Genomic DNA, 22,011 nt, shown 5'->3' on the forward strand with positions numbered 1-22,011 from the left:
TTTCCTCGCTCTCAGAAAACACATTCCAATCTCTCCTCTTGAGAATAGCTTCCTCACACTATGGTTTCTGCCCCACCGCCACTTGAATGAAACCTGGCTCAGGCATTCCTAGTTTCTGTGCATTGCTGAGCACCATGAATGGCTCAGTTTCAGTTATGGAGTGCTGCTGAGCATTGTAAAACTGATCAGAGCCTTATAACGTTGATTAGATCCCTGTTTCTCAAACTTGGCAACTTTAAGGGGGGCGGACCTCAACGCCCAGAATTCCCCAGCCAGCTTGCCAAGTTTGAGACATACTGGATTAAATCATGTTTTCTGGTAAAATTGGATTAGGAAGTCGAATCACTAAGGGAAGGATGAAAGAGAAAGGAAGAGTCCCCATTTCCACTTCCCCCATTCAACTGGTTTCTTAAATGCACTTCAGATGCATAAATATCAACCCTGCGCATGTTCACAGACAGAATCTTGGACTAAAATGAACAAACGTTGCAGGAAAACGGGCCTGTGACCACAGAGCTACAGGTTCTAGAACTGCACGGTGGTGGTGGCCCTCTCATGTGCCGGTTGTCCTTGACTTCCTAAGCAGCGAGTTTGACCTGGAACGCCATCACCACTATAATGGCTCATGCCCCAAAAGGGATGCAGGTGAAATCCCACCCGCTTGGCGTGGGGCCACGTCTCACCCTTGAGAATGTGGCTTGTCCTGCTCTCACAGCGATTCACCTGGAAGGTCCCGTGGCTTGGCCTCAACCCAAAGGACTGGCCTCGGTTGGAAGCCCCCAGTGGCCTCCTGTCTTACCTGAGCAGGTTGGGCGCCCAGACAATAGCCAGGTTTCGCACATGCATGTTGGTCTGGGAACTAAAAGACGCCATGCGGACGAGGTGCTTCATCAAGAATTCGAGGGTTCTGGTGGCAAGTTGGATTTCAAAGTAGAGACCGAAAGAGAAGAAAATAAAAGAACGTGATAGGAGGATCAGTTGGTCTCAGGCTAAGACCACCCCCTGCCTTGATTTGCCAGTTACACCCACCTTCCCAGAGATGGAGTGAATATCTTCCTGTAAATTTAAGAAACTTTAAATTTACAGAAAGGTATTTCTTAAGAATTTCTTAAATGTACATCCTACAGGTCCTCTGTAGCAGCTAAGAGGAACGCCAGACAGTTACATTAAAAAATATAATAAAACAAAGTGAAAACACGAAAACAATGTGTCAAAACCTCAATCAGCCAATAAATGTGATAAAACTTGGTGATATCAGTGGCCTCATATTTCACCTATGGGTGAAAGTCAGTCTGATTAAAGGTATTTGTGAGTGTCAGCAGTGAGATATAGGTAAACATGCCTTTCCTGATCAGGAGTTTCACAGATTCACAGATTCTTCCTGACTCATTTGGGGGACCAAAGCCTTGAGGGTCCCAGTTTGTGCACCCACACCTTACGCAGGGAAGACACATTTTCTTTGGGTGTGCCAGGCACTGAATAGGGGACCTCCTGTGCGCAGTGTGGTCTGAGGTATAGTTTTGATGAGAACTTTAAGCCTTTTGGCCTTTCTCCTGATTACGAATCGATGAACACACAATTCATATTATGTGGCTGGACCGGAACCCAGCCCGTGGAATAGCGGAGCCAGATGTAAACAGGGTCCCTGCAAGTACCGGTGGTGCGGGGCTGGAAGTTCCTTCAGCACTTCCTTGATCTTTTCCAGCCGGCTTTCTTCCAGCTGGATGGCCACAGCTTCCTGGATGAAGGAGGAAGTTGATGTTCAGTTTGCAATTCTATTTGCTAAGCATCCTCATCTTGCTCCCACTCCAGCAGAGGAAAGAGCTGAGCTTTGGCTCTCACAGCTGAACCATTGGTGATCAGGTGCAGGAATCAGGAGTCCAGCCAGGGCTTGGAGCCAGAATGGGCCCAACCAGTCATGGCAGGCTGACTGGAAAATTAAGGGAGCAAAAAATGGATTCCCACCTCCAATAAGGGAGCGCTCTTCCTATCCACCACCCCCAGTTTTGTGTGACCTAGGCGAATTCTCAGTGGTCCTAGTATTGAACGTGGACTCTGAAGACCCAAAGTCAAGCCCTAGTTCAGCCAAGGAAGCCCATGACATGACTTTAGGTTCTTATCCTCCCTCTCAGCCCAACTTCCCTCACAAGGTGGTCTTTGGGTGGACTGGAGAAAAAGGAATCCCAGCCTTTTGCTCCCGGAGGACAGGCTGGATATAAATAACAAATAAGTGAACTGGTACGAAGGGTGGCCTGCAAGTCATACTTACGGCAAACTTATCATACAGCTGGTAGGTGAGGAGTGGGTTGGGAAGCTCCCTGAAGTAAGCTTTGCAAAGGGAGCTCACACAGTGAATGTCCTGCAGATACACCTCTTTGTTAAGATCAGGGTTCCGGTCATTGTCGAACTCAAGCCTGAGAAGGATTTAAGGGGGAAAAAAGAAGGGAGGTGGTGGTGGAAGAAGATATGAGAAGCCCATATCAGCATCAGAACAGCACAATAGTCCCATCCCAGAAGTGGAGAACTTGAACTGGGACGGGGGGAGCTTTTGAGAGGAGGCCACGCTCCTTATCAAAAACCCTGCCTGTGATGTCGTTCTTGCTCTCTCAAAACCAGACAGGATCCATCCCTTCCCACAGAATCTGGAGTTGGAAGGGACCTAGAGGTCCTCTACTGCAACCCCCTATCAACGAGGGCAGTGTTTCTCAACCTCAGCAACTGTGTGGACTTCAACTCCCAGAATTCTGCCGAGGTTGAACTTCAACTCCCAGAAGTTGCTGAGCTGAGAAATGCTGCGCTAGAGAATCTCTGACTAATGACCATCCAGTCTGTTTGAAGGCCTCCAGTGAAGGAGAATACCATGGAGTTCTGATGTCAAGCTGGAATCTACTTCCTTGTTGTTTGCCACTAGTTCTGGGGCAGTAGGTCCACTCCCTCTTCTGCGTGACACTCTTCGGGCATTGGCTTCTATCATATCTTCCTGCAGTCTTTTCTTTCGTAGGCTAGACATACCGAGATCCTTTAGCTGTTCCTCATAAAATTGGACACAGTATTCTGAATAGTGTCTCACCAGGCAGAGAGAGTAGAACAATTATTTTTTCTGACCTAGACTCTATATTCTTGATGTGTCCCAAGATAGCATTTGCCCTTTCAGCAGCTGCATCACACTCCTGCTCATGTTTAACTTGTGGTCAACATAGGACACCCAGATCCCGAATAGTCTCAGTAACCCTGTGTTTCTCAACCTTAGCCATTTAAAGATGTGTGGACTTCAACTCCCAGAATACCTGGGAGCTGGCTGGGGTATTCTGGGAGTTGAAGTCCACACATTTTTAAATGGCTAAGGTTGAGAAACACTGCAGTAACCTATCATATGTAGGCACTAGATGACAACTGTCAAGGCCACAGAGGCTTCTTAGACCGCCAAACCCCAACATTCTTACAGAGTCTTCTTTAATCAGATTTATTGAAAGTGAAAAGAGGTTAGGTTACTGAAATCTAGGTAACCAGATACATTTATTTTAACGTTCAGTTTATTTCTGCATTGCTTAGGCTAGAGATTTCTGGATTCTCTTGGTAACTGCATGTTGATGCCCTGTTTTCTTGACAAAGAAGATGCAGATGTTCTGTCCTTTTGCAAACGGCCCTCTTCCCTCCTCGGCTCTGAGAAGCCCATTACACAACCACACTTCCTACACCTTCATATCAGGTCTGCACACAGATGCCTCAGTCCCTGTCAGCAGAGACGAGCTGCTTCTTTTTTCTGAAGGCAGCTCTTGAGGTTCTTCAGCCCATGGGAGCCCCAATGCTTTCCACAGTGCTCCGTGGCTAGCTTTGCTCAGGTAGTTGTGGATCATTTTTTGGTGCCTCCTGATGCTTTGCATCTTTGGTCATATGCCTCCACATGTCTGCCTTTGTCCAAGGGAGTTCCTCCAGTTCTCTCTTCACTTCTCTGCCCCCCCTGGAGAGCTTCAGCTGCCCTTTCAAGGAACTTCCATCTTCCCCAAGGCATTTCAGCAGAGCAACCCTTTCTTCCAGCCTCTTCACTTTCTCCTTCAATAAGGACACCAGCTTGCACTTCAGGCAGGAAGACCACCAGTGCCTGCCCCTTGCAGGTCACGATCGTCGTGTTTTCCTCACTGTCCATGGTGCTTGGAGCCTTCCTTGCCAACTCCCCCAGCCAAACTCCCACCTAAAACTTCCTTGGAGTGCCCAGAACTGGAAGTAGCAAAAAAGACAAAAGGCCTGTCCCTTGACCCCAGTGCCTTGCCTGTTCTCTCAGTGAGAAAAGGGTGGGTTTTGAGGAAGCGGCCAGTCCCCGGAGCCTGATGGGCGAGAAGGCGTATCCTAGCAGTCAGCAACCTCCCACCCCAGTCATCTAAGCTTAGAGGTACTGCTTGGTACTCAAATCAAAATGGATGTTTAGCCAGTTTGGTCTAGTAGTCAAGGCAACGGGCCAGAAACCAGGAGACTGAGAGTTCTAGTCCCGCCTTGGGTGTGAAAGCCGGCTGGGTGACCCCGCCAGTCACTCTCTTTCAACCCAACCCACCTCACAGGGTTGTTGTTGGGGGGAAAAGAGGAGGAGGAAGGAGTACTGGGTATGTTCGCCGCCTTGAGTTATTCATGAAAATAATAAAGGCCGGAGAGAAAATAAATAAATAAATAAATAAAAATAAAATAAATATTTCAAGGCAATCCTTTCCACTTTTATTTACCTTAATTTTTGGATGTTTGAAGAGACTCCCGAGAGCCGATAAATGCCATCCAGGATTCCATGCTGTTCCACAAACTCCGTGCAGCTCTTCAGGACCTGGGGAACTGGGAAACCACCAGGAGTCAGTCTGGAAACCGCAAATCTCTTCCCGAGTCCCCCAGATCAGCTAGAAAAGAACCTTCAGGCACCCAGGAAACGTGTTTACTCTGAGCCGCTGGGATCCGTGGCTGCAGCCTCCCTTTTTAGCATTTAATCTTTCCTGTTGTTTCCTCCATGTTTAACCCTAGGCCTATGTGGTGGCCACCATCTTTTAAACCCATAATCCCATGGAATGACTGAGCATGGAGTGCGCTGTCTAAGCTGTATTCAGATCAGTAGACAATTATCCTTCCTTGCCTCACCTCTCTTGACTTCTTCTTCTTCTTCTCCTCCTCCTCCTCCTCCTCGACTCTTCCCTCACCACTGAATCATTTCCTTTTTCACCTCTCCTTCTACCTCCTCCAACTTCTAATCTTTAGCCTCCCTTGGACTTTCCCACCTCCTCGTCCCTTCTCTGCAGTCCAGCCCAAGGATGATTGCTCTGCAAAACAGAGGTCATCCCTGTGGGTCTGGGCAGGGATGGCCTTTTATGATCCACCACCCAATCTGCGGATCAAAAAATTTGGTGGACAAAAAATTTGGTGGTGAATTCCTGCAACAGAAATTCCTCGAATGCAGGGCTCCCTCTTAGTATTGCAACCGGGTGGGTGTGTGTGTGTGGGTGGGTGTGTGTAATGGGGCAATTTCATCGTAAAGTTTCCCCGTTAGGATTTCCTCAGAGTCTGAAAAGCCAGGAAGACTGGCTGTCCCTGGAGAGCTGATGGGACCATCAAGGGCAGGCCACCCCCACCATCTTCTCTGGCCAGCTCAGATACTCTGACCTCCGTCACTGACGGCTAAAGTCCCACGGGAGAAGTCTCCCCAGATCTTTTCCCTTAGGACTGAATGGAAGCAGAGACGGCAGACCACCGAAGAGAGGATTTTGCACAGAAAAACGCACCTAGCCGCTACGTAAATGCCAGAACACCACACTCCCCAAGGAGACTTTCCCTGAAAATTCCTTCTCCGGGAATTCTCTCCTCCAGTGAAATGAATTTCTAGAAAAAATTCTCCTTCCTCGAACTGAAGGAGAGGGGAAGGGAGCAAAATAATATCTCTGCCCAACACTAATTCCGTCACGTTTTTGGAAGCCCATCAACTGCCCCTACTTAGTTACGGTTTTCTCATTCCTGTCTCTGCTTAAAATGTTCCCCATTCTTGACCTTTTGGAGATACTTTGTTAGAATTGACTAAGCCAGGGAAACAAAGTCCAACTGCACATCCTCTACAGCAGTGCGCCTCCAGCTTGGCCGCTTTAAGATGTGTGGACTTCAACTCCCAGAATTCCCCAGCCAGCATAGCTGGGGAATTCTGGGAGTTGAAGTCCACACATCTTAAAGCGGCCAAGCTGGAGGCGCACTGGTCTACAGGATTTCCAATTAAAAAAGCATACATGAGTAAGAATTAGCTGTGCATGAGCAAGCCAGCAGGTACATCTTCCACTCAGGCTGAGCATGCGGGTGGAGTCCCTGCATGATTTCATTTCTGAACCAGAGACAGGAAGTGAAAGAAAGAAACACAGCCAGAAAAACATGGCGCGGAAGACGTCAGCATGTCCGTGTCGTTATTTGTCTGTTCGTTTCGCGGCGTTTCCAGGCTGCCTGATTTCCAGCAGCCAGTACCTCTCATTCTCTTTTCTGCTCAAAAGCCGGAGGCAGCAGACAGCCAGCCCGCTTCTCCGCACCGTTCTCTACCACAGCAGCTTTGTGAGATAGGCTGGGCGCATGATAATGTCTAACCACATGAAAACAGCACAAAAAGGTCTGCGCGAACTATCAAACGGAAGGCCTGTCCAATGCAACACATGTCTGCAGCCTAGAAGGAGAAGCTTTCCCTTCATCCTTTGCACGACCACGGTCTTATTTTTTCCAGAGGTCACAGAGCAGAACATGGTTGCTTGAAGATTGCGAGTCCACGGAGGGGGCCTCGCCATTGCTCCTGGTCTCACTTTTTGAGCCATTTGGCCACAAATTCCTACTTTAAAGGTGGCTGTAGAGGTCAGATGAGGGTTGGGTGTGTCTGGCCACTAAAGTACAAAATTTCACATGCGGGGAGATAAACTGTTGGATGGGGTGAGGGTTAAACTGCTCAACCCTCCTGGCTAAACTGGCTGGAAAGGAATTGCGTTCCTTTCTGTGGGTGGGCCTTTGAGGAGATGTGGTTTCCATTTGCCCTGATAGACCTTTCCTATGAAACCTCCTCCCTTGATGCCCTCTCAGACTTGACACCTTCCCGTATGGTGCATCCACTTAATGGCGCATCCATGAGGAAAAAGGAAAAACGTATTTAATTATGCCACTTGGGCTAGAAGGGGAAAGAACTGGCAGGGTTCTTGGTTTGGATAATCTGTGAATACCACCATGTGCCCCATCAATCACTTGGCTTCCAGCCATTCGGGGGGGAAGAATTGAGATCACAGGATGTTCCAGATGTGTTTGTAGCTCTGAATTGTTGGTGTGAGTGAATTTCTCAAGACTTTGCTAATTCCATCTTCCACCTCTGCCCAGTAAATGTACTTGACAAGAGCTATCAGAGATACACGCACCTAACCAAAACCAAAACCAAAACAGACGTGGGAGATTTGCTTCTCTGGATCTCCTTCTGATGGGGAAGGCCAAACAGAGGGCCATTTCATGACGCAATTCTTATTGTTTGTTCCAGCATGCTGACCCAAAAAGTGGAGTAGTTGAATAGACCTGAATGGTCAAACACCCCCACGATCCTCCTGGGCGCAGGATTGCAGCATGTTGGGACATAAAGGGATCACCCTCACCATGGCGGATTCTCTATGCACCTTTTGCATATTGCAGGAAGGTACACAATAGATCAAGAGAACAAACACAAGTGGATCCCGCACAGACCTAGCGGTGCCTTGTCCACAAGATTTCTTCCTAGCCTATTTTACTCCTTGGCTGATGATTAGAGGGAGAAGAATCAAGGGGAGTCTCTCATTTCATTTTTCCTGGCCTTACATGCTGCCGCCCTCAACCTCTTAGGTGTGTTGGGATCACACCTCCCCAGATTCCAAACTTCTGGCCAACCTGTTTGGGAATCCGGGGAGTGTTATGCTTTCTCCAAAACAGGAGAGTCATTTTATACTTTTAGGGATGGTGTGGGGGGTCAGAGACCTAGGAGGTGAAGTGTCCTGGCCTAGAAGTTAAATGGATATCAGAGCTAACACGCATTCCTGGAATTCCTGCCCAGGACCTGTTTTACAGATTCCAGGCTCGCCCACACAGTCTGCCTGCTTTTGGTTTCTTGATGGTACATCTTGATAACAGAGCCTCCATCTTTATGCTGGCCATCTGAGGCAGGCTGAGGCTGATCCAGCATCTTCTGGCAGGAAAGGGATGCTTTCCTAGGCAGAATACAATCCACAGTTCACGGAGGGAATTGCGACGTGCTGGGCTCCAAGTGGCCCATCAGATCTGTTGTGGACTACCCCTTGGCGTATGTCCAGAGACTGGACACCTCTCTTCCATAGCTACTTTCTTCTTTGGGGGCAGAGATGGGAATATTGACCTCACGTGAGACGAAATGTAGGTCCCCCAGGAGGTCAATATTCCCACTGGCAATCAATCCATCAGTCAATCAATAACAGAAGGGTGCTTTCCGCTGAATACAATATGTGAGTTGCAGATGCCAGGTGAGATTTTCCTTTATCAACACGGCCAAGAATGAGGCCTTCAAGTTCCAGGGGACGTTCATCATATTAGTTTGACATGAGTCTGTTCAGAACAGGAGGCCGTAAGTAGATGTCACGGAACTGGGCAAGCAACCGGCGTGGAAGGGGTCTCCAGCTCGTTCAGCAAAAGGTCGCTTGGACCTTGTAATTAAGCCAGGGATGTAGATCAGTAACTTCTTAAAGCCCTGGTTCTTAAACTGGGGGAATTACCCCCAAGGGAGTAATCCGGGCATATGCTGGGAGTAATGGGGCTCTTTGTGTCTTTGTGAGTTGAGGATCCAGTCTGGGGCTGCCACTGCTGAGAAACGTGTGTAAAATAACGAAACCTGGGTTGTTTTGTGGGGGTATTGACATTATTCGAGACCAGGAAGAGGGGTAATGGGGTCAACCAGTTTGAGAGTTTCTTCCTTCTCCACTTGCTGATCGGAAACCTATCCGCCTTGAGTGAGCCTGCAGGAAGGGGGTCCTCTTGGAAAGGTGGGGAGACTGCCTGCCTGACACGCCTGCCCAGATGCCCTTTGTTTGTGTTCGGGAGAACGACTGGCGGCGACACAGGGTGGGAAGGGAAAGGGGAAAGGTGGCAGGAATCCACCAGGGTTGCCTTGAAACTCCCCCAGGCCATGGGGGGCGGGGCAGCAGCACTGACCAGCCCCGTTGCTGAGGTGCAGCCAAGGTGTGGGGGGGGGCGCAGTGCTTTTAGACCAACTTCTGCCCAAATTTCTCAAGGATGGGAGTAGAAGTGCCCGCAGGGTATGGTCAAAAGAAGTCAAGAAGGGGCCACCATGGTGCAATCGAAGCTGTGCCCATTTTTGTCAGAGTGACCATGTGATGCACTTAAAAAAACAAGTGGGGCTTAGATCACTCCACTGAGACCGCCATCTTGACTTTTTTGCCCATACCCTGTGGAAACCTCTGGATGGGAGGAAAGCTCGTAAAGCTGCTAATTATAAAGATGAGCCCTAAAAGGAGAATCTGCTTTTCTTTTGCCCTAATGCTTTATTCTGAATCGCTGGTTGGTCTTTGAATGTTTTTTAAAGGCAGTTTTTAAATTTAGTTAAGGCTGTCTTTATGATAGAGCCAGTTGGGTGTCACGGTTAAGATCCCAGGCTAGAAACCAGGAAGCCATGAGTTCTAGTCCCGCCTGAGGCACAAAGCCAGCTGGGTGACTTTGGGCCAGCCACTCTCTCTCAGCCCTAGGAAGGAAGCAATGGCAAACCACTTCCCAAAAACCTTGCCAAGAAAACTGCAGGGACTTGTCCAGGCAGCCTCTGAGAATCAGACAGGATGGAATAGATTTTTTTAAAAAAAGCCTCCTATAAGGAAACTGTGTGCATTTTTTAGAAATTAATCCCAAAGCAATCAAATGGTTTACACAGTGGTTTATAGAGAGTATTGATGGCTTATACACGACTGAACGGATTAAAAAATATCTTTATGATAGGATGGATCAGACGTAGATCCTAATGCATCCCTTACTTGAGAAAAGAAAGTGCTTGATCATGAGAGAGGGCTCTCTGCAAACCAGTATATTTGCATTTGGCACTCTGAAATAAAGAGAATTGAGAACCTATAACAGCTCTTTGAACAGGTCAAAGATGGAGGTGTTGCCGATAAGGAAATGCCAATTACTGCAGCTAACAGCCTTTCACAGTCAATGGATGCCGTTAGAATTTCGTAACCCTGATAAGTTCTCACCAAATGGCTACTGGGGATCATGGCTGTCACAAAACCACCATTTACCAGGGGCAAGCTCTTATCTTGGTCTTTCTCTGGTCAGCTGAAAAATCGCTGCACCCCACTATTTTGTCCGGAAAAGCACAGAGGCACAGCAACCCGTCTTTTTGTGTTTTGTAGCGTTAAAAGCAGGGCTGAGAATCTTGGAAACCAAACGGCAAGAAAAAATGTGTTCGTAGCATTGATAGAAAAGTGATTTTCCCTGGTCTTCCAGCAGAATGTTTTCTTCTGTTTGCCAGCCTATCCTACAGCTGCTGCTGCTGCTGCTGAAGATCCCCTGCCCAAATGCTAACTAAGGTTTGCTTGTCACGTGGGAAATAATATCAGTCAAGAGGGAATATGAGCTATAACAAGTTTACACTGTGTGGGACGGTCCTTCTCTAGACATCCTGGTTTCTGATGCTTAAAGGCTAAAACCGGCACTTTGGAGGGCGCTAAATATCCAGTATTAAGGCCAGGTGACACATTCCAGGGGCAGAATTTGTGAATGCAGAATGCCTAAATTACTAGCAGAAACCGTCAGAGAGCCATCTGTCATCACCAACTCCAAAGGGGTCCTACCTATAGACCAACTGGCCAGCTGATCCCCAAGCATTACCTTTATAGATACCTGCACATCAGGAATAAAGAGGATGTGCCTATATCTGCCTTTCGAAGATTTACATTTTTGACATAACCGTCCCCAAAGCTGGTGTACTGGATTACGTCAGTCTTCCCCAACGTTGGCACCACCTGGCTAGGGATTCTGGAACTGAATTTCAACCTCTCCAGAAGGCAGACCAGATTTGGGAATGGCTGGATGAGATGATGGCGACTTAGGGGCAATAGAAGGGTGGCCCAATGGCACAGCCCTGAAGAGTGGCCGCGCCCGCAATGTGATGCTGCCTCGGCACACAACTCCCTTCCAGCAACAGCCTTGCCCCAAAAGCCCAGCTAGAGAGGAGGAATACATTTACTCTGCAATCAAGAAGCAGGATCAACCGTTCTTCTTTGCCTTGGAAGGTCCCTAATTAGTTGAATGCGCTTATTGGCTGAGTTTGCACAACGTGCCAGCATGGTAAACGGGATTGAGTTGTTTGTGATTCATTGGCTTGTACAAACTCAGCATTTCAGATGTTCTGGGTCCACAGCTGGTTATGCGAACACAGGAACTGTGCTTTGTTAATCCGGCTTCAGTAAATTATGTGAATCCAGCCATCCAATCCCAGTTAGGAGGATCTCTCAGATCAGCTCAAAATATTTGTCCATTTCATTTTACAACCTTCCCCAACCTGGTGTCCTCCAGAAGTTCGTGAAATTCTCATTGGGGCTATGCCAACAATGGGTCCTAACAGTTGCTGCCCCATAATTGCAGGAGAGGAACCCTGCAACGTTTAATCCTGTGCTGAAACATGCCTTGGCATTTCTGGCATCTTCTGGGTGAAGCTCTTGATGAGCCAGTGGGATGCAGTACAGGTAGTCCTCACTTAATGACTATTTGTTTAGTAACGGTTCAGACTTATGACGGTGCTGAAAAAGCCAACTTACAACTGATGCTCGCACTTAAGACCATCTCAGTGTCCCTGTGGTCACATGATCACAATTTGGGCACTTGGCAACCGGCTTGCATTTATGACTGTCGCAGCATCCCGTGGTCACGTGATCGCCATTTTCGACCTTTCCAGCCAGCTTCTGGCAAGCAAAATCAATGGGGAACTGCGTGATTTGCTTAACAGCCACGTGGTTCCCTTAATGACCGCAGTGATTCGCTTATTGACCGCCACAAAAAAGATCGCAAAATCAGGTCGGATTTGCTTAATGACTGCGTCACTTAGCAACTGAAATTTCAGTCTCAATTGTGGTTGTTAGCGAGGACTACCTGTATTGGACTAGGACAGGGGAGACCCAGGTTCAAGCCCACCTTTGGCCATGGAAACTCAATGGGCCAGTCCCTTTCTTTTATCTAATCTATCTCACAGGGTTGTTGTTACAGTGGGCATATAATTAAAGGAGATCCCCATCTAAGACTCCTCGAGTTCCTGAAGAAAATGCTGGATAAAAAAATCTAACAAATCACAACCAAAGTCCTTTCTTCTTGGAGATGTGAAGGGTGCTGTTCCTGTCACGGCTGAATTCCAAGACACAACTTTGCGTGACTCTACAGCCTGTCCATAGTCCAAAAAACCCCCTCCTGATATATTTCCCTTAGGAATTCATGCTCCTGTGGAAATCAGGGAGGCTGCCAATCGTTGGAGAAAGGACTGTGCCACGAATGGTAGGCCCCCCGAGTCCAAAAGAAGAACTAAAACACCGACGTTCCACTTGTGAGAATTTTCCCCAAAGGCCCATTGCCTCTGAAATAATTTCCAGAACAAAAATCTCTTTCATCACATTGGATGAGAGCTGAGTGGGAACGCTTCTCCAGCCACCACTAGTAACACCTGCTGGGATAGCAGTTTCAACGGGCTGCAGCTTCTAGCGCTGAAAGGCCTTTCCGTCAACGATCGGCTGGACTTTTTATCTGCCTGAGACAGAAGTTGGCTCCTTGGGCACGCCAAGCAACTATTACTGAGCCAGGAAGCAAGGCAGAGCACGGTGCTGATGGTGACTTAGAGTTGATCTGAAGAACCCCTTGGCTCTGAGCGTTTCAAAGGCTGGTAGGTAAGACTGGAGCCCTTCCTGGGTGGATCTGTTATCAGCCAGGTGCAAGCAGAGAAAGGCAGCAAGTCTCCCCCAAACTGGACGAGGAAGGGGGGAGGAAGTGGTCAGCTGGACACGCAGGGGGAACAGACAGATTACAGCTAGCTCGTATCTCTCCCCAGCTACAGTGGAAGTGCCCACCTTTGGGGAGTGTTTTGCCCCCCCAAGGGTGTGAACAATTATTGATTGCCAATAATCATGTTCCTCTTTGTTCTAAACATGCATAAAAGTTGTGCTGATTTGCAAGCTCGGCGCGCCTATGGAACCGAAGTCATGGGTGCCCTTTCTTCAGAATAAAGCTATAAAAGAGATTTCCACCTTGCATGTTCATGGGCGAAGCATGCCAGGTTCTAAAAGAGCCCTGGGACCACAGCATTCTGGGAAGACCACATCATCAATCACGACAAGCGGGGAGCCGGCTTGTTTACAGCGCTCGACCGTCCCTGGCTGTGTTTGCTCAACCGCCACGTTGACGCAACTGCTCCCAGGGACAAGGGCTGGGGCAACAGCCCAAACGAGGAAGTCCCAAGAGCTGGGCTTGTTCTTCCTCCCCAACTTGCCTGCTCTGCTTTCAAGTGGCACCTCCCAGCTGGCTTCCTGTGTGCTGCGCAAGCTGTGCACAAGGGAGCTGGCCAGTGCCCAACCCAGGCCCTCCTGAATCTCAGCGTTTGCCAAAAAACAGGTGGGATTGTCCATCGAATAGACATTTCCCTGGGATGTCTTGCATGACCTCCATACAGTACAAAGGAAGGCTGTGGAAACCCAACTTGACACCCTGGAAATGAGCTGGATTAGACTGGCCACGCAGGCTGGGGTGGCAGGAGTTGCAATGCAGCCCGGCGTTGAGAGATCCCATCAGCCCGAGGCTCATACTTAGTCTACTCAGCCACCTCTGAGCCCAGAGACTGACAGAGGCAGGGTCCCAGCACCAAAAGGTTTAGGGCAACAATGGACAAAGCTTTGGACCGGTGGGAACATGTGCAGTTCTGTGAAGCTGTGTGGCCTCTCAAGTTGTTGGAAAGGAGGTGGCAGGCACCAAGCATCTGTGATACTCCCCATCTTGGCAGCTTTTCTTGTGTCCTTTGGGTCAGTGCTCCTGACCACTTTAAGATGTGTGGACTTCCTAGACTTCCCAGAATTCCCAGAATTCCCAGCATGCTGGCTGGGGAATTCTGGGAGCTTAAGTCCACACATCTTAAAGTGGCCAAGGCTGAGGAACACTGCTTTGGGGGCACGTGGGCAGCTCGGACCACTCCCCTCAGCTTATCTTCTGATAAAGGGGCGACCTGTCACTGGCCACCCCCACAATGGCAGCCATTCTGTGACAGCCTCATGGCAAACTCAGTTTGCTCCAAGATAGCAAATCCTTATTCCATCTTAAGCTGCCAGATGATAACCGGGGCCTATCAGGAGAGAGAGAAAGTCTGGCTACCACGATCTATGCTGTGGTCACTCGGAACAAGAAATAAATTAACGGTGGAATGCAACAGGTGGTTGGAATATCTCTGGTTTTAACTTTCCTTTTATATTTTTGCAATAAACTTACATTACTGAATCCACGTAACTATCTAATATCGAATTTGCAGGAAACATTATTCTTTAAATTTATTCTTTATCTATTTTGTTCTTGCAGGAACCAAGAATATTCAGATACGTTGCATATATTTTCCAGCTGTGAACCATGGAACATTGAGCATCCCATAGTTATTTCAATTTTATTTATAGTAGATTGCCAAGAAATTAGTAAAGTCAATATTGATTCAGTGTTCAAGGCGTATTAGGAGACACGGGGGTGGGACTGGTCTGCTCAAATATATGGGCACATTTCTGTTTATTATTATTTCCACATGATTATTACATATGCAAAGGGCTTTCATCTTAGACCGGAGTGTAAGGGTTTAAGAAGCTTCTCTTAGATCTTTCTGGCCCAGCTAAAGCATGTGTAAATGCAGTTCAAACAAGGAATGCTAGGAAAGCAAAAGTGTACTCATTCTCAACATGGTGGTTGAAATGAACTGGAAAGTGACATACAGCAATTTCAGCAAAAATCAATATCTGAAATCCGGCATGACAGTCCAGGATAGCAGACAAGCAGATAGCAGACATCTAGTAAATATAGCATCTTTTTACTAATAGCAGATCATGGATGCTGATTAATATTCATTTCAAAAACAGCAAAAATCTAAAGCTGATCCTTAATACTGAGTGAAAAAATTATGAGTTGCAGTCAGCTTTGGACTGACACGCATAGTTTGAAATTTCAGCCCACTCTGAATCAGAATAAGTCTGGTAATGCCCTTTCTAGCTAGCCACTTTTACTAAAAATCATAAACTTTCATGAGCTGCAACTTATTTCATCAGATGTAGCTTATGGGTTTTATTTTTTCGTAAAAATTGCTAGTCAGAAAAGGTGCTAAAGGTATAATTCTGATTTTTGGCCACCGGAGACTACCACAGCTGTCCTCCCACAATCACCCCATTTTGAAGGGTTCCTACATTTTCTTTTATATCTCCTGCCATAGGTTCATGGAATGGCCCTACATGAATATCCAAGATGTCGTGTCATGTATGTCCCCCTTTGTAAGCTCAGCAGATAATGATTGATCCAACCAGTGAGGAACTCAGCTCCTAGAAATAGTCCCTTTTTGACAGTCCTTCAAAACTTTGGGCCCCCAATTTAACCAGCTTCACCGTCTGGCCTTTTAACAGACACACATATTGATTTTAATGTTGCTGTTATAATGCTGTTTGTTGCTTTGACCTATTGGGCTTTAATTTTTTATCGGTCCTTTAACCATTACTAATATTGGAACATGCCTTGTGGATATCTGGGGATGCACCTGGAAGGCCCAGTTCGGAGAAACCCTCATAGGGGCTCCAGATTTAGGATAAACAGCATTGCATCCCCAAGGATGGAATCCGCCTGGAAAAGCCAACAAAGTTCAGAGCAAAGCAAATGGGCATTTAAGGGGGCTGAAAAATCTGCCGGTCTCCGAAAAGAAAACCACTCACCATCGTGGCCAGATGACTGCAGATGCTCCACCAGGTCACACCCAAAGACCCGATCTTTGGCCGGTCCCTTCCGTTTCACCTTCTGCCGAGCTTTCATGGCCAGCGACATGGGGGCTAAGGGGCCCCGCTCCTCCTCTTCCTCAGCGCTTACACCCTTCTGCCTTCTTCAGCTTCCAAGGCTGGGCCAAGTCCATTGGGCTTCAGGCAAAAGCTGTTGGCTGTTCTGCTCCCAGCTGCCCAGAACTCATTTACTGGCCCACGGCGATCTTCTGCTTCCTTAAATTCATTCTAGTCTCCGTGGCCAATACTCATCCCATCCAAAGGCTTCAGAAAGGGCTCTCTTTGCAGCCTTGGGGCCACCAGAAGTGGGGGTGCTCCTGTGGTTCCAGGCCCACCAGGACACTGCAGCAAAGCTACAGTTGTAGAAGGGGGAAAGGTAGAAAATCCGGGGCCCTTGGGTTTTTTTCTTTTTCATTAAAAAAATCGTTCTGTTCTTACTCAGAGGTGGCAGGAAGTGAGTTCAGCTTGCCTCCAAACCCAACTTCCCCTACCAAGCATCTCTGAAACCACAAAGAACAAGCCATCAGCAGTACACAAAAGTTAGTCACTAGCAGACATTTGGAGGGTGGAAGACTAAGTCAGGTGGCTTATCAATCTTGAGTTTTTGATTTTCCCCAACTAGCTTTGATTGTGAATTGCATGAAGGCCACCTGCAACTGGTGAGAAGGCTGTGGTGAGACTCCTAGGGAGCAGAAAATCATGACACCAGTAGAGACGGCCTAATACCTTTACCAATTTTTTTGTATTAAGTGTTAGGAAATTCAAAGCTTACGGTATGACAGTAATATTGACGCCTCTCTCAAAAAATTGTCTAAAATGTATAAAGGTACTTCGAATTTATGCTGAAAATGTGAACAAGAAGGGGGGACTTTTTATCATGCTTGGTGGACATACAAAAAAGCTAAAAAAAATGTGATCCAAATACATACATTAATTCAGAAAATTTTGAAGGTTGATATACAACTGAAGCCAGAGTTTTTTTCTTTGGGGACTGATTGATAAAAAGTCAGAAAAAACTCACGGGACTTTGTTTTTATGTTTCATAACTGCAGGGAGACTTCTATAAGCACACAATGGCGGAAAGACTTGACATTAACCACAATGGCAGAGTGGATGGTGAAGATGATGGAACTTGTGGAGATGGCTAAATTAACTTCTTTGATTAGAGAAAAAAACAATATCTACATTTATGGGTGACTGGAAACCCCTTTTGGATTTTTTGCATGCAACAGGAAAAAAATGAAATTAAGATATATGGGTTTGATGATTAGAAAAAATAGTAGATGATAGAAAAAATGAAAGTTAGGCTGTAACCACAGAGTAAGAGTTCAGTTTAAATTTATACTTATAAATTTATACCTATAACTGCTGTAAAAGAAAATCAGAAGCCATTCCTTTATATTTCTTTTTCCCTTCTTTTTTTCCCCTTCTTTTGGCCTTGTTCTTTTTTTCTTTCTTTACTTTTTCTCTCCCCTTCATCTTAAATATTAGTTTCTGTTAGTTTTTATCTTTCTTGCTTAAAAATTGAATAAAGTTATTATTAAAAAAAATACTGATGCCTCTCCACTGGCTGAAACAGGATGGGATGATTCCCCCCCACCCCCCCACACACCCCCGATGGTCTTTGAGGGTTGCAAAGAAAATATACTTCTTGGCTCGACCGTTTCTGAACAATTGCTTAGGGATTTTGCAGGAGACCTCCAGCCGTGGGCAGGAACGCCCTGCCAGGCACCTGATTTTTGGGCCTGTGCTTGGCTGTCTTGTGAGAACCCTTCAGACACGTAAGATGCTCCACATTAAGGCCGGGCTGCTGCTTGGAGGAGAACGGGATGGGCCGTTGCCTCTGAAGAAGCCCAGTGTTTGGTGTCTCCCAGGGCCACGTAGGGTGGAGGGCATGCCCACAGCAGCTGAAAAAGGCCACTGGGAACCGGCCAGATCCCAGTCTGTGACTCTTTCATAACTCACATCATAACCAAGCCACCACAGATGGTTCTTAGGGCACGATTTATGCCATGGGAGGGGGAAAGCTCCACCTTAAAACTGGAATACGCAAATCAGGGCAGGGGTGATTCCTGAGGCTTCGCCAAGTCTGTGCCTTTCGATTAAGCGTCCATCCTCTCCGGCCAAGCCCCACCCAGCTGGGCAAGATCAAGGAAGCCAGAACCACACAGATTTCAGGAAAGGCTCTTTGATGCTCATCCGGGGTAAATACCAGATCTTGGGAACCGTGTGAGGAATTTCTCAGCCTCGTTTATTGTGAGCTTATCCAGGTGGACCTCTTTGAGCGTTCTCCCCCGTTTGTGGCCACTTGGGTGGAGTTGGCGTTTGAGAGGTGGGCTGCCCACAGCCATACCCCCAATCCCTTCCTCGTTGCCGTCTCCTTTCCTTTCCTTTCCTTTCCTTTCCTTTCCTTTCCTTTCCTTTCCTTTCCTTCCCTTCCCTTCCCTTCCCTTCCCTTCCCTTCCCTTTCCTTTCCTTTCCTTTCCTTTCCTTTCCTTCCCTTCCCTTCCCTTCCCTTCCCTTCCCTTCCCTTCCCTTTCCTTTCCTTCCCTTCCCTTCCCTTCCCTTTCCTTTCCTTTCCTTTCCTTTCCTTTCCTTTCCTTTCCTTTCCTTTCCTTTCCTTTCCTTCCCTTTCCTTTCCTTCCCTTCCCTTCCCTTCCCTTTCCTTCCCAGCCTCCCCGCCATCTCTCCCGCCTCCAGCCGCACGTCCCATGATGAGAACTGTGGTCCAGCACATTTGGGGGAGATTCTGAGTGAAGATGCCATTTCCATGAAAACAAATTATAAACCCATGCCTTTGTCTTAAAAACAACAAAAAACCTCAGCACAACTTCTGCAAGCTCAGAGACATCCCTAGCTTTTGACAGCATGCTGGGGGGCCACGCTCCAGAAAGTACATACCACGTAGTCCTCGACTTATGACACAACTGGGACTGGGACTTCCATTGCTAAGTGAGGTGGTTGTTAAGTGAGTCGTGCCCGATTTCTATTTATTTTTATTTATTTATTTTCTATCCCGCCCTTATTATTTTTACAAATAACTCAAGGTGGCGAACATAACTGAATACTCCTTCCTCCTCCTATTTTCCCCACAACAACAACCCTGTGAGGTGGGCTGGGCTGAGAGAGGGGGACTTGCCCAAGGTCACCCAGGCAGCTTTCGTGCCTAAGGCTGGACTAGAACTCACAGACTCCTGGTTTCTAGCCCGTTGCCCTAACCACCAGACCAAACTGATTTTATGACCTTTTTTGCTGTGTTCATTAAGTGAATCACCAAGGTCAATAAGCAAATCCAGCTTCCCCCATTTACTTTGTTGGAAGCTGGCTGGGAAGGTTGCAAATGGCGATCACATGACCCTGGAATGCTGCAACCATCATAAGCGTGAGCCAGTTGCAGAGTGCCTGAATTTTGATCATGTGACCACAGGGACACTGTGAAGGTTGTAAGTGTGAGGACCAGTCATAAGTCACTTTTTCCAGCACTGTTGTAACTTCAAACAGTCACTAAACGAATGGCCATAAGTCGAGGACTACCTGTAGTACATTAAATTTCTTAAAATTCGATTTAAATATAAATAGAATTTCCCTTTTCTGTTGTATCAACCATTATTTTTTTGGGAGATGTCTTATGAGCCATTATGAAGTCTTGGGGTCCTCAGGTTATGTATCCCCTTCTTTAGGGCCTGGACTCATCCAGGGGCCATGATGGGAGCTGGGCCTTTCAAAATCCTCCAAGTAATCTGTGGACAGAGAAACCGGATGAGCAGGTTCCGGAATTTATCCAGGGGAAGGATAAATTATTGTTCTTAACCATTTTTCTGAAGAATGCTTCCTGTCACGTTCACTGTTTCAATGTAGTTTATACATCGTAACGTTTCACATGCCATGGCACTGATGCGCATTTCTGTTTGGGAAGGAGCTGCTGCGAGACCTTGTACCAAGCTCTGTATGTGAATTCATTACAATGGAATGTGTTTGGGTTATGTTCTCTGCTCAAGGACTTTTCCCGCAGACCATCAGAAACCGTTAGGAGCACCTGGGATTGTGAGCCTGGGAAGATTCTACGGGGGGAGGGATCTCGTTTGCACCGAGGGTTTTTAGTTTGCATTTGGCATGCTTTTATCATTCTCAGCTTTCTCTGTGATCCTGCTTACTGTTCTTTAATAAATCAGATATCCATGAATCTTGCCTGTGAGTCTGATACTGTTTTAGAATAGGCAACCATTACAGCTTCCCTCTTAGCAGCAACAGAAGAACCATTAGAAAAAAACCCACGGGGGCGGTCTTCTTCTCATCCCCACGCTTTAGCAATTTCATAATGAAACAGCGTAAGGGCAAATGTGCCACCTCTACCAGACAGAATTTCTCCCCAATCCCCTTCTCTTGTGCAAGGAATTTCAGAGGAAATTGGAACGTAAGAGCCCAGCTAGATCAGGCCATCAAGTGCAGCTGAAAGGACGCACTTGGGAAGCCCCCAGGCTTGGACTGCAAGACGAGAGCCCCTTCCCCGTGGCATTCAGGGGGTCACCCCTATCCTAGCCGGATCCTCCATGGACCAGCCCCCTCCCTTTTGAACCACCCATCTTGGCTGCTTGAACAGAAGCAAATCTGTTGGGAGAAAACCCATTTTCTTCTGCCAGTCCTGAACCTGCCTGCATTTGGCCTCGGCATCTAACTCTGCGAGGGATGGAGAAAAATGTTCTGTGTTCCCTGAGCCGGCATGACTTTACATCTATCACATCCCCTCTTTTCCCCTCTGATTCAAATTCTCTTTCACCAAATGAAACAATCAACTAAAAAAGACAATGATGGAGAATTATTGGGGATGGCAGTGCCTGAAACAGGGCACAAAAGCTCAGGGTTATTTCCCCACAACGCCTGGCACATGCAGGCCCCAACCCATCGAGCTGGTGCTGTTATCTCTCAAAAATCTGTGTTTCCATCTTAGGTTAAGCCTTTTGGACAATTGGGGCATCTGTGTATTGCTAAGTACACCGTGTTTTTCAGGCGTGTGGTGCAAATATTATTTTTATTTACAGACAGCCGCTAAGGGATGGTGCACGTTATTCGTTTAAGCAGGGTCCGTTGAACCAGTTTTCTGATAACGGGGGCTGTGAACATGGGGGGGTTCGCTGGAGCAGGGGCGAAACTAACAGCCCAGTTTGGATCTGGATACAAGGAGAGCACGTAAGCGACGCGTGAGCCTGAGAGAAATGCATGCTTTGCACACTTACACTTTTTTCTGAACAAGCAGAGGATGGATGGACCACAACATAAAAGAAAACTGGAAACAATTTGAGGCTGTTCTCCTGACTGCTCCAATATTTTCGGTGCTATTTTTGATACTTATCCATTAGGGGGGCTTAGATTAGAAGCAGAGGGGAAAATCAAGATTAACCAAGATTGGCAGCTAGGAGTAAATTACAAAGAAGGATGCTGTTTGTTAGTTTAATAGGTGAAAAATTATATTTGAAGGGGTTTTTTATGTTCTTTAACTGGGAGGGAAAATTTGTTTAGGAGGATGCTGTACTGAGAATTGAAATGTTTTATAGAAGTAATGCTTACTATCATTTAAATTGCAATAAGAGATTGATATTGATTTATGTACAGTTAGTCCTTGCTTAACAACCACAATTAGGACCAGAATTTTGGTTGCTTAGAGAAGTGGTCATTAAGCAAATTCAACCTGATTTTATGACCTTTTTTGTGGCAGTCATTAAGTGAATCACCATGGGCGTTAAGCAAACCATGTGGTTGTTAAGTGAATCACGCAGTTCCCCATTGACAGTTCCCCGTTGATTTTGCTTGGCTGAAGCCAGCCGGGAAGGTCAAAAATGGTGATTATGTGATCACAGGATGCTGCAAAGGTCTTACGTGCAAACTGGTTGCCAGGTGCCCAAACCGTGATCACATGACTGCAGTGATGCTACAACAGTCATACGTGTGAGTTCTGGTCATAAGCTGTTTTTTTCAGCACTGTCATAAGTCC

General features: G+C 47.0%; 1 protein-coding gene across 1 annotated transcript in view; it reads right to left on the bottom strand.

Moving 5' to 3' along the window:
- The window catches only part of ARHGAP30 (Rho GTPase activating protein 30), a 35,694-nt gene extending 19,286 nt beyond the window's left edge, over positions 1–16,408 (bottom strand). The window contains exons 1-5 of the mRNA XM_063316725.1: positions 15,963–16,408; positions 4,716–4,818; positions 2,270–2,414; positions 1,656–1,738; positions 800–907 (exon numbers count right to left, since the gene is read on the bottom strand). Of these exons, the coding sequence (XP_063172795.1) occupies positions 800–907; positions 1,656–1,738; positions 2,270–2,414; positions 4,716–4,818; positions 15,963–16,071 (548 nt within the window). The 5' untranslated portion in view covers positions 16,072–16,408. The remainder of the gene's footprint in view (positions 1–799; positions 908–1,655; positions 1,739–2,269; positions 2,415–4,715; positions 4,819–15,962) is intronic.
- Positions 16,409–22,011: the final 5,603 nt, after the last annotated feature.

Source organism: Candoia aspera, chromosome 17 (genome assembly GCF_035149785.1).
Source record: "Candoia aspera isolate rCanAsp1 chromosome 17, rCanAsp1.hap2, whole genome shotgun sequence".
Taxonomy (NCBI): domain Eukaryota; kingdom Metazoa; phylum Chordata; class Lepidosauria; order Squamata; family Boidae; genus Candoia; species Candoia aspera.